This window comes from Pan troglodytes, chromosome 3 (assembly GCF_028858775.2).
Source record: "Pan troglodytes isolate AG18354 chromosome 3, NHGRI_mPanTro3-v2.0_pri, whole genome shotgun sequence".
NCBI lineage: Eukaryota > Metazoa > Chordata > Mammalia > Primates > Hominidae > Pan > Pan troglodytes.
In genome coordinates, this window is record NC_072401.2 from 10358561 (window position 1) to 10371670 (window position 13110).

The 13110-nt window shown below is 44.1% G+C and overlaps 1 protein-coding gene across 19 annotated transcripts in view; it reads right to left on the reverse strand.

The window, feature by feature from the left end:
• Window positions 1-13110, reverse strand: part of SLC2A9 (solute carrier family 2 member 9) — a 279004-nt gene that overhangs the window by 129495 nt on the left and 136399 nt on the right. For all 19 annotated transcript variants that reach the window (XM_063809388.1, XM_063809384.1, XM_063809396.1 and 16 more), the window contains one exon: window positions 5984-6094. In XM_063809388.1, coding sequence (XP_063665458.1) covers window positions 5984-6094 — 111 coding nt within the window. The remainder of the gene's footprint in view (window positions 1-5983; window positions 6095-13110) is intronic.

The following is a 13110-nucleotide window of genomic DNA, read 5'->3' on the forward strand; positions in this document are numbered from 1 at the left end:
TGTCTGTGACCCCATGAGGAGCTCTCCTTCTCCACAGCAGAGACCTTTGTCTGTTTTGTCCACTGGCACAGAGCAGGGGCCCAAGTGAGCACTTGCTGAGTGCTGGAGGAAGAAGCACCCTGGCCTTGGGCTCGACTTCTAGTCTTTGAGAGGTAGCAGGGCAGCTTCGGCATTTTCCATGTCTGCTTCTCTTCAGGGATATTAATAACAAGAGTAACTGCGTGAGTTTCCCAGGGCTGCCGTGATAAGGTCCCACAGACAGAGTGGCTTCAGCAATAGAAACGTGTTGTCTCACAGTTCTGGAGGCTGGAAGTCCAAGATCAAAGTGTCTGCAGGGCCCTGCCTCTGGAGGTGCCAGGGAAGGGTCTGTTGCAGGGCCCTCTCCTGGCTTCTAGTGTGTTTTGGCTTTCAGCAGCACAATTCTAATTTTTAGAGGGCGTTCTGCCTGTGTGTATGCCTGCATCTAAATTTTCCCTTTTCATAAGGACAGTCGTATTGGATTAGGGGCCCACCCTATTCCAGTATAACCGTATCTTAGCTTAACTAATTACAACTGCAATGATCCTATTTCCAATTCAAGTCACATTCTGAGGTACTAGGGACTTCAACATATGCATTTTGAGGAGGTGCAATTCAACCCATAACAATAGTTAACATTTATTGAGTATCTTCTCTATGCCAAGCACTGTGAATTACAGTATGATTCCCATGACAATACCTGCTAAGGCTTAGATCTGTTATTATTGCCACTTTCACTAAGAGAAAAATGGGTATCAGAGAGGTTAAGTGACTAGCTCAAGGTCACCCAGCTAGCAGGTGCGGGGCCAGTATGAAACAGAGCCCAGATGATCTATCACCCTGCTTTCTCTCTTTTACCATGTTCTGCTCTCACACGGGCTGGATCCAGTGTCCTGAGTTCCAGCAGTAAACTCTGAGGCCTTTGATTCTGAAATTGTTGAATTTATTGGGAAGCAATGGAGACTACAGGCAACAGAAACCATAAGGATTTTTTTTTTTTTTTACTACAAGTCAAGAGCATATTCCATTCTTGCTAATTATGAAAATGTACTGCAGTGAATCAGAATGACTTCCTGTGAATTCTGACCCCTGATTTGTAAAAGCACAGAGTCTGTGCTTCTCAAGAGTGAGCCCTCACCCCACAAAGCCCCTGCCCCACATGGCCTGAATGACGCTCACTGGAAGTTCACTCATCAGAGAGTTAACACTGTGCCAGGCAAATCAATTTGGAAAACCAGCTGTTTCTGAAAGATGGCAATTATTTACAGTTCCCCAAGCTGATGACTGATGCCCTGAGCCAAAATTAATTGCAGATCAAATGAGCAAAGACGTCTTTCCCCTCTCAACTTTATTAGCCTCCTGAGCCATTTTAATAGACTGTCAAAATCTCATAAGAGGAATGAAAAAAATTGGAAAGTCTTTTTGGATAAGCAATCACTTCAAAGGGCTGGATGAAATATATGTATATATATTTGTGTGTTTATTACATATGTAACTGTATATATAAATATATTTATTGCCTTCTTTTCAAATATATTTCAAGTTATATATATTTTTGTATATTATATAAATATATAAAATATATTTTATATATTATAAATTTCATATATTTATATATTTGATATCAATATATAAATATATAAAATATATCTACATATTTTATTTCCTTGTTTTTAAATACATAATATATAAACATTATAATATATTATGCATATTATTATATATATAACCTATATAAATATGATATTTTTATATATACATAACTTTGGAAAGTGCAAGGAACTTACCTTATATTGATGCTCTGTGAGCAACAGGGGAGTGGCTTTCACACACTTTAGATTTTGTTTCCATAATTCTGTCAGATGCTGTATTAGTTTCCTATTGCTGCTGTAGCGAGTTACCACAGACTCTGTGGCTTAAAACAACCCAGGTGGATTATCTTATACTTTTGGAAATCAGAAGTCTAGAATAGATCTTGCAGTGCAAACACGATGGTGTCTGCAGGGCTGGTTCCTTCTGGAGGCTCCAGGGCAGAATCTTGCCTGCTGCAGCTTCTAGAGAACATCTGCATTCCTGGGCGTGTGACCCCTTCCTCACCTTCAAAGCTGGCAATGGCGTCACTCCTGCCTCTGCTTCCACCATCACATCTCCTTCTCTGACTCTAACCCTCCTGCCTCCCCCTTTCACTTACAAGGACCCTGTGATAATATTGGGCTCACCTGGGTAATCCAGGGTTAGCTCCCTATCTCAAGATTAGTCCCACCTGCAACATTCGTTTGTGCCATGTAAGGTAATATATTCCCAGCTTCTGGGAATCATGGTGTGGACATCTTGGGGAGCCATTATTTTGCCTACCACAGGTGGGAATGGTTATGTCCATTTTACAGATGAGCAAATAAATTCAGATGTGTTGGGCAATGTTCCCAAGACCACTTAGCTGGTAAATGGGTGATCAGGATTTGAATTCAGAGTAGCCTCATCCTAAAGCCAAAGCTGTTTCTCCCCAGAACATTTTTCTATTCCACACTCTCAACCTCATGCTGAATTTAGTTTCATGCCTTTCCAGGAATTGGGGTCAATGCTACCATTTTAAGGACTGTTTCCAATGGACTATTCTGCATCCATCCTTGCATCTCCAGCTCTTTGAGAAGATGAAAGGGGGACAGACTACCCAATGCACTTCACTTCACCTAACTTCTGCTGGCCCTCAGCTCTCAGGTTCCAGGTCCCTGTCTCCAGGAATCCTTCCCAGAACCCCTTATTTGAGAGGGAAGCTCGTCTCAGTGTTGCATGTGGTAATTGTTTCCAGGTTTGCTTTTCTCTTTAGATCACAGCAACTTCACCTGTGACAGCTGGCACAGTATGAGTGCACCTTAGGTGTCTGTGGAATGGATGAATGCATGCCTGTATGAAAGAATCCACCACCCAAGCTCTGAAGCATCACTTCCTGCTCAGAGGAACCTCCCACACAGAGGTTCCTGAACCTCTAGAACAGCAAAACATCATTTATCCTTGGGTCATAGTCAACCTCCTCCATTGGACTGTGAGCTCCTACAGGCAGGCACATGGCAAAGGCCCTCTGTAAGCCCAGCACAGGGCCAACAGCCTGACCATGGGAGGAGCTGGCAAGAGCTTGCTAAATGGCGGGGTACCAACTGGCCATGGTCCAGATGACTGAGATCCACTGGGTCCAAACTTAAAGGCAGTGGCAGGAGTACTATCCAGAGGCTGCGACTCTGAGTTCTGATTTTAGAAAGGAATCTTCCTTCCCTTCCAGGACTGTGAAGTCATTTACCCTCCTTTCTGGGGTTTCCAAGGAATACTTTGCCCAAAATTGTCAGCTTTTAAGGAAGATGATCTGCCTGCCAGAGCATCGGGATGAGAAGGAGTGGCTTCTGGAGTCTGGAATGAATAAGAATGGCTTCCCGTGAAGTCTTCTTGGACCAAGCGAAGAAGTGTAGCCACTTCCTCAGTGTGCCCCTCTTTCAAACAAGGGCAATCATTGGACTTTCAGGCATGATGTGAGCATTCATGAGGTCCCATGTAGAACCCTTTGGGGTGTCGGTGGCAGGGACAGTAGGGGCCCCATGATGTTCTCTTTCCCCACTCTCTTGGGTTCTGAGCCAGCTGACTGTGTGACCCAGAGTAAGTCACTCCTTTTGGTCTTAGTTTCCTCAACTATCAAAAGATAGCAAGAGCCCCTGTAAAATCCTGCTCTCCACAAGGATGTCCATCGTAGCCTTATGTAAAATCACACATTATGGAAATCTACCTAAATAGGACAAGAATAGTTACCACTTACTGGGTGTATACCATTTGCCAGCCACTGCTGGAATCACTTAATGTATATTCATTGGTACAATCCTCAGCCCATCCCTATGAAGCAGGGATGATGGCCTTTAGAAGTGGGGAAACTGAGTCACAGAGATGCTGAATAACTTACTTGGGGGTCACACGGCTAATAAAAAGACACAGAGCTGGGACTGGAACCCAGAAAGCATGGCACTGCCATCAGGTTCTGAGCAGAGACATTCAACAACCTCACCCGCAGACAATGGTTAAGGAAATTATCATACAGAAAATTACTGGAGAAGGATAAATCGTTCAACACTAGTGTTAATTCAGGGAAGGTGATGATCTACATGATTTTCTGCATATATGATACACTTCAACAAAAAAATAATAAATAAGAAAATGGAGAGTCATTCTGACATAAGATTATGTGAACAAAAGCAGATTAGAGCTCGTATTTAGAATAGGATTACTGTGCTACTATGTAAGAAATATACATCTATGCATAGAAAGACAAGGGAAGAATTTGCCAAACTTCCTTGGGTAGTATGATTGTAGGTAATTTCTTCTTTGTTCCTCTCTATTTTTCCGAATTTTACAAATTTGCCCTAATGAGCTGGTATTGATTTCTTCACAATACCAATAAAATACTTTACAAAAAACAAAAAACATCTCCCATACTTCCCCCATAAGTTTCATCTCAGACTGTGTTTTTCCATTGCTCAAAGTAAAAATAAATAAACAAAACTGGGTGCAGTCTATAACTTGAGAATAACAAGAATGAATCTTGTGAAACTTCCAGAATGTGAAACGTTGAAATGTTTTCTTCTAATAAAAAGACCACGAAGTGGAAAGGGAAAGAGACAAAACATCATTCCTCTACATTTTTTATGGTATCTATTTTTTAAAAGCATCTTGTTAGAATGACCCATTAAGTGCAAGGTACAAAATGAAATGTTCTGTCAACAAGAAGTCAGAAAGACAATTGCAAGCCTCTGCCTGTTTGCATGGGCATCAATCTTGTCAGTGCAAATCAGTCAGCAAGAGTGAAAATAAATGAACTACTCCATCAAGGTCAGAGAATATAACTCTCTAATTTTAGCCCTCTCTTTCCGTTTGGAAGGGAGCCTAACTGTGTGCTGTGTGCCCAAAATGTGAGGCACAGACATAGCTACAAAAAAGAAGAGACACAAGCATCTCATAAAGAGGACAACTGAAGCTCAGAGATGTTGAGTGCACTGCTCAGTGCTACACAGCCAAGAAGTGCCGGAGCCAGGATTCAAATCCAGTTTGATCCGATTCCAAGATCTGGAAATTTCTACTAGGTTCTGAAGCCACCCAACTTTCCCCTCCACCAGATGTTTGTTTTGCATATTGGAGGTTGAGAAACAGAGATGAGCTCTATGCCTTCTTTTGAACATATTGGCTTATTATTAAGGTCTTCCTCTCTATTATACTGGTCAACTGAATGTCCTTTCTCCTTTGCCTTGCAAACTCCCACATGTCTGGGGTAATGAGATGACTGCTAATGGTTTTGAAACATTTTAAATGTCATGGTAAGAGATTGGAGATTCAAGCCAATTCTCTGATCCGAACTCCTGGGGACAATATGGCCCTGTTTCACAGGGCATTCATATTTCATCATTTGTGACTAGGTGAGAATTCAAAGGATGGAGTTATTTATTAAAAGGAAGATGACAGGGAAGCAAAATATAGGAAGGAAATATTCTCTAGATGGGTAAAATGTCAGTGAAGAATATTCTCTAGATGGGTAAAATGTCAGTGAAGAGCTGCATGATGACCTCCTAAAATCCGGCCCCCTTTGGCATGACAAAGGACATGCTCCTCTATAGAGATGCCTGTTTGTTGCCTGAGGTTCCCACAGTGCAGTGTTGCCTGCCCCGTGAGGTGTCAGGAACTGGGTGAGAATTGTCGCTCTTCAGTATCCACTTTGAGGTTTTGGATCAATAGCCCGGACACAAATGATGTCTGGGTTCTCCCCATCCCAGCTATTTCTTTAAAACCAAGAGTTTGCTGAATGATAGGAAACCACATTGTCCTAATTGATGAATTCTGATGGGGAAAGCCCATGCCTTAAAGGACTTTATGAACATTCCCACTGTGCTTTGTAACCCCCTGTGGCATTCTCAGGAGTAACCCTCAGTTGACTTACAGAGAAGACGGCAGCCAAAGTCTCGATGCCCCCTGTACTCAAGGTGACGTATGGGATCTTTGCCGGAGGGATCCCAGCTTTTCCAAAGATGCTGTTGGTATAGAACCAAATCTGTAATGCAGGAAAGAATGAGAAGAGAGAATGTTCAGTGGAAGGACTTAATCTATTTTCTAAATCAAATTTGGGTATCAGGTGGTCTCTGGATTAAACTCAGAATCCCAAGGTGGAGAGGCGTGGATGCTCATTTTTCATTTTCATCCCACCTTCTCCCTTTCTTCATTACTTTTTTCCTTATTTTATTATTTTATTTTTTATTTATATATATATTTTATTATACTTTAAGTTCTAGGGTACATGTGCACAATGTGCAGGTTAGTTACATATGTATACATGTGCCATGTTGGTGTGCTGTACCCATTAACTCGTCATTTACATTAGGTATATCTCCTAATGCTATCCCTCCCCACTACCCCCACCCCACAACAGGCCCCGGTGTGTGATGTTCTCCTGCACTACTGGGAATGTCCAGCTAAAAGACTACACTTCCCAGTTTTCTTGCAGCCAAGTGTGGCAGCGAGATAGAAACAGTAATGTTGGTGGGGCTTCCAGGAAGTTTCCTTTTTTTAAAAGGAACTTTTCATCAAGGAGGTCTGCTTCCATTTTTGTTTGCCCTTCCTTCTTTCTGTGTCAGGATGGTGGAGGTGATGGCTGGAGCCTCAGCAGCCTTTTTTGGATTACTAGGTGACTTCAGAACAGCACTGCCATTAACCTCCATCGTAACTTTATGAGAACCAGAAAAGGTCCCCACTACACAAAACGCTTTACTGTCATCCACTGAAAAATTGCCATAGTAAATCCACAATGCATACAAGGTGAAAGATGTTCCCCAGAGTTGGGTAATGCACAACCTGTTTAACTATACATAGAGCCCCTGCCTTGGGATAAAAGCTACTTGTTTAGATGCTGGACCAGGAAGTTAGAAAGAGTTAGCCTGTGCCCTTACTGACTACACTGGTTCTGTAATTTATTATCCAAACATGAGCACTTTTGAGTGTTGATAATTATGCTAGGACGACACACTTACATTGAGTGTGTCCTGGGAAAACCAGGATGTGTGGTCTTGGAGTTGCTATACCAGCCCTCGCAACTTATTTCATGTGAGACTGAAAACCTTCCATCTTGTTGAGGTCTCTGTTGGGGTACCTGCCACATGAGGTTAGACCTAAATCCTAATTGATGCCCATGGCATCAGACAAGAACTGATTAGGAGTTTGGAGACCTGGCTCCATCTTGAACTAGCTGTGTGACCTCAGGCAATTCACCCTGCCCTGAGGAGATTCCTACTCCTCCCCAGTCAAATGAACATGACCATGCTTATTTTGCCTGTCCCATGAGGTGTCAGGAACTGGGTGAGAATTGTCACTCTTCAGTATTCACTTTGAGGATTTTAGCCTGGACACAAATGATGTCTGGGTTCTCCCCATCCCAGCCATTTCTTTAAAACCAAGAATTAGCTGAATGATAGAAAACCACATTGTCCTAACTGATGAATTCTGATGGGGAAACCCCCTGCGTTAAAGGACCTTATGAACATTTATGAACAGTTTGATACCTATTCAGCAGAAGTGTTAGAGCACATTGTTCATAACCTGTCAGGTCCAACGTTAGCTGGCCACACTCTCGCATTTTGCTCTTTGTTTCTGGATGAAGCTCTTGTTTCTATAGATCTGTCTTATTACCAGATGTTTTTAGAAAAAATTATTCATGCATTGGGGGGAAGATATAGGACCTACTTATATCTACAGATGGTTAAATTTTATGAAGAAAGTAAACCTCCATAAAGTTATGGGCATACCAAGAGATGCCAGTGAAAACTACGACACCCATTTCCTCGAGCTTGCAGGCATGGATACATCCATCTATTGGCAAAAACAGGTTTTAATATTCGTGTAAAACAAGAACCTTCATGTTCTGCACCTGTCTCTCACTTGAGTGAACGTTAGACTCCATCGTTAGCCTGAACCTTTGCTGTCACATCCATGGTGTACAGAGGTAGTGCCTAATAAATCCACTAATTCCTATTGTTCTCAGGGCTGTGACAGAAGCTGACATTATAACATTATCCTGAAAACTCTGTGTCCATTGAATATGTTTATACAATTCCTTCCCCTTTAGAAGGTAACTATGATCCCCAGTGCACCGTCAGGGTTGGATTTCAGAAATGTAACAGCCTTTCTTAGTCATCAGCCAAATTCACTGATTTTCAATGGCCAGCATTCTCTAGGGACCCTCTTAATGCCCTCAGGCTGCCAGGCTGTCACCCATGTGAAGGTGTCTGACATTTGTGTTATTCACAGCCGTGGTTCTGATCCCCATGGCCTGACCAGCTCATGGTCCTGAGGGTCCCAGCCCTAGATCCCACTTAATGTGAATCCTCTTATGATGTGGCCAGCACCTCCTTCTGGCTCCTCTCACCCCTCACAACCCCGTCTTCCCTGGTTTCAATTCTCCCCATAGAGACACTGCTATAGATGTCCCTTAGTAGGTTAGTGAAGAGAGTCATTGTACATAAAGTTCTAAGTTCAGTGAGGGACAGTTATAACTTTTGCAGGGAAATTGATGAAGCTGGAAACCATCATTCTCAGCAAACTAACATAAGAACAGAAAACCAAACACCACATGTTCTCACTCATAAGTGGAAGTTGAACAATGAGAATATATGGAAACAGAGAGGGGAACATCATACACCAGGGCCTGTTGGGGGGTGGGGGGGCTAGGGGAGGGATGGCATTAGGAGAAATATCCAATGCAGATGACAGGTTGATGGGTGCAGCAAACCATCATGGCACGTGTATACCTATGTAACAAACCTGCACATTCTCCACAGGTATCCCAGAACTTAAAGTATAATAATAATAATAATAATAAAGCAATAAAAGCCATATTTAGTCTTATATTCATTCACGCATCAAAAAGCAGAAATCAGCCCACAGATCCTCTCCCGCAGCCCAGGAGCTACAGGGGTCCTGCCAGGCTGGCCCTGTCTGCCCCGGGGCAGGCCTGGACATTACACACAGTGCCAGTCTTAATCTGTTTGTGCCACGAAGCCACTGCCCTCCCCCTACACCAGCTGATAGAGTGGGAAGGTGACTGCCTTCAGCTTTACCTCTGCTTACACTGAAGCTTATTTGATTGGACAGTTTGAGTTCACTGTAAAATAAGAAAGCACTCAGGAAACTTAAGAGTGCATCCTGCCCCGGAGCCCCCCCACCCCCACGGTGTGTGCTTTGTGTTGACCTTGTTCACCACACAACTCTGTTCTCTCAGGTTGCCCCTAGCCTCCCTGTGCAGCGTGGCAGGAGCAGCAGTTCTGGAGGCATAGAGTGGGGATTCCAGCCCCAGCACTGCCTCTCATGACCTGCGTGACCGCAGGCAAGCGATTTTGCATCTCGGAATCTCTGTTCTCCAAAGAAAGGTAATAATACTTCGTCTTTCAGGGTTCTTGTAAAAATTTTAATGATCATAAAAGAAATCATCCAGGACAGCACCTGTTATAATTGGCATATAACAAATTGTAGGTATCATTCTAGAAGGTTCTGTCTCTCCATGGAGATGTGATTGCTTCTTGGTTAAGAAGAGCATCTGGAACCAACCCAAATGTCCAACAATGATAGACTGGATGAAGAAAATGTGGCACATATACACCATGGAATACTATGCAGCCATAAAAAATGATGAGTTCATGTCCTTTGTAGGGACATGGATGAAGCTGGAAACCATCATTCTCAGCAAACTATCGCAAGGACAAAAAACCAAACACCGCATATTCTCACTCATAGGTGGGAATTGAACAATAAGAACACATGGACACAGGAAGGGGAATATCACACACCAGTGACTGTTCTGGGGTTGGGGGAGCAGGGAGGGAGAGCATTAGGAGATATACCTAATGTTAAATGACGAGTTAATGGGTGCAGCACACCAACATGGCACATGTATACATATGTAACAAACCTGCACATTGTGCACATGTACCCTAAAACTTAAAGTATAATAATAATAAAAAAAAAAGAAAAGAAGAGCATCTGACAGTGGCACATATGCCATGGTAGGAATGCACCTCTGGGTCTCTTTTCAGCCTCCTTCTTGTGGGATGGGGCTTTGAAGAACTGTGCAGGTGGCAGGTGTGGGGGTAAGGGCAGCAGGAAAGAATTTGGGTCTTCTCAAGTCCCTGCCCTTAATGCCCTGAAGCTCTCATTCTTAACTCACGTCATAGTGTTTTAGAGACAAAGTGCAACATACATAATCATTTTTGCCCCCTCCACAGTTGGGCATGCCTAAGGATGCCCAACATGTCTAAGAAAGCAGCATGTCTAAGGATCAGTCAAGGGTCCATAAGAGTAAACATCCCATTTACTTTTGCCTAGAACAAGGTGATGCTGACAAAGAGTATGGGTTTAATTTATGCTTTCTGGATGTGGTGAGCAGAACAACAGCCCCCTGCTCTCAAAATGTTCACATGCTAATCCTGGGAACCCCATAATATCTTACTTTACATGGCCAAAGGGACTTTGCAGATATGTTGAGTTCAGAATCTTGACATGGGGAAGTTATCCTGGATTATCTGGGTGAGCTGTAAATGTAATCACCAGGGTCCTTAAAGAGTTAGTCAGGAGGATCATATTCAGAGAGAAGACGTAAGGATGGAAGCAGAGGTCAGAGAGGAAGAAATATTTGAAAATGCCATGCTGCTGACTTGCAGATGCAGAAAGGGGCCACAAGCCGAGAGATGCAGGTGCCATCTAGAAGTCGGGAATGTCAAGGAAGTGGATGATCCCTCTGGAGTCTCCAGAAAGAATGTGGCCTTGCCAACACCTTGATTTTAGGACTTCTGGCCTCCAGAATTGTAAGATAATAAATTGGTGTGGTTTTAAGCCACCATGTGGGTGGGGCTCCTTCAACAAAATAATAGCTAAGCTATTGCAGTAATTTGCTACAGAAGCAATAGAAAACTAATATATACTGGATAAAGATATAATTAATATATATTATGCATTTATGCATTTCCTGTGTGTTTGTGTGTGTGTGTGTGTGTGTGTGTGAGAGAGAGAGAGAGAGACAGAGAGAGAGAGAAACAGATAGAGAGAGATAGAGAGAAACAGAGAGAGTTGTAAACACAGAGGTGGCCGCCACAGACAAATGGTGATGTATAGGATCTATCTTGAAGTACAGAAGACAGAGAAGACCTTGCCCATTTATTAAACACTGTGTTCCAGGAACTGTGCCGATGCCTCACCTACTGTTTCCAGGGACCTCCTTTCCCTTCTATTTCCTGTTTCCATTTGGGGAGCATCCACTAGGGAACATACCTCCCTCTCAACCCAAGGGACAGGGAGGTAGGGAGTGCCCTCTTGCATCCCCTGGACTCTTTCTGTACCTGCCTCCTGCAGGAAGCTGGAGACGTGTCTGCTGCCTCCACCCAAGGAGGGGCTTGCCCCGTAGAGGGGTCTGGGGTTGCTCCTTCTGCCTGTGGCTGGGTCTAGCATCTTAAAGCTAGAGGTGCTGAACTAACTGCCACTTACGAAGCCATGCTGTCTAATCCAGCTCCACTCAAAATAGAGCTAACATTTTCATCCCCATCTGGTTCTTGTGCCTCTCTCTGTCTCCCCCTCTCTAACCTGTTCCGAATTTCAGAGAAGAAGGGGGCTTATCTATTGTAAATCCCCAAACCTATCCCCTACATGACTTAACTGCATTCCCAGCACAGCCCAGTGAGGGAGCTATCACTGCTCCATTTAACAGATGTGAAACTGAGGCTCAGCCAGGTAAGGGTGACCCAGCTATGAGTGGCAGAGCTGAGATCCAGCCCTGGTCATCCCAAACATTTCTACTGTCCTCTGCTACCTCTGGGTGAGAAGGAATCTGCTTTCCTTCCAGAGATGCTAGGGGAGGGTGCTAAGTCCTATGAAGCAGGGCAAGTGGAATCACCCGAGAGGTGAGAGGAAATGGGGGCACCAGGGATGAATCACTACCGGCAGCTGCCAAGCAAAGCAAGACCCTCTCCACCAAGGGCAGGCTGTGTGCTTCACGGCAATGTATGGAAGCCCACTCTCTCTCAGCAGAGCTGCTTCATCCACAGCCCCAAGCAAATGTCAGCTCCCATTCTCATCAGACTTTGCTTCAGCTTGGCAGTGGAGGCAGAGGAATGAGCTGACTCTCCCACATCTCTCACTGGGACCAGTTGCGCCCCGACTACAGCTGCGCACCTTACGCTTCACAAAACAGGACCTGTGGGTCACTCACTGGCCTTGAAGGGCTAGCTGGGCTTGAAGCTCTGGCCCCTGGTGGTTGAATCTCCAAGGCAGGGCAATTGACCATCTAACGTCCCCTCTCTGTGAGCTCCTATTCTTTGGAGGGACGGGAGTCTGTGGGCTGGACAGAAGGGATTTGACCCCAGCAATTGCTATGGTGGTGAGAACGTGAATGCAGATCTCAACCACCCCGGCCTTGCTTTATATCCTTAGAGCACATGAAATTGGACGGCGTATCTAGATGCCCAACAGCCGGTCCATGCTCAGTAAAAGGCTGCTTCCTTCTCTGACCTCCACTGTCTTTCTTTATAAAAATCCAGAAGCATACAAAGTAAGGACTCAAATTTTAAGAGTGGCCAGAAAATGCTTGCTTTTAAAAGCTTTTCTAAGAGTGTTGGATCACCCAGTCTTGCTTCTCATCTTACGGATAAAAATCTAACCTCACACTGACCTAGCCATTAGCCCAATGAATGATACCACCTTTCTGGCCTGGTCTCCTTTGAACTCTGACATGAGTGATTGAGGCTCAGAGGGGTGAAGTGTCTCACCCAGGACTACACAGCTGGGAAGTCAGAGGATGTGGGATGGAACCATAGCCTCCCTGGTGGTCTCAGTGTGGGGCTCCTTCAACAAAATAATAGCTAAGATTATGGAGCACCACCTATGTGAATGACCCCATGCTGAACTTATTTATTTGAGACGGAGTTTCACTCTTGTTGCCCAGGCTGGAATGCAATGGTGCGATCTCAGCTCATTGCAACCTCTGCCTCCTGGGTTCAAGCGATTCTCCTGCCTCAGCCTCCTGAGTATCTGGGA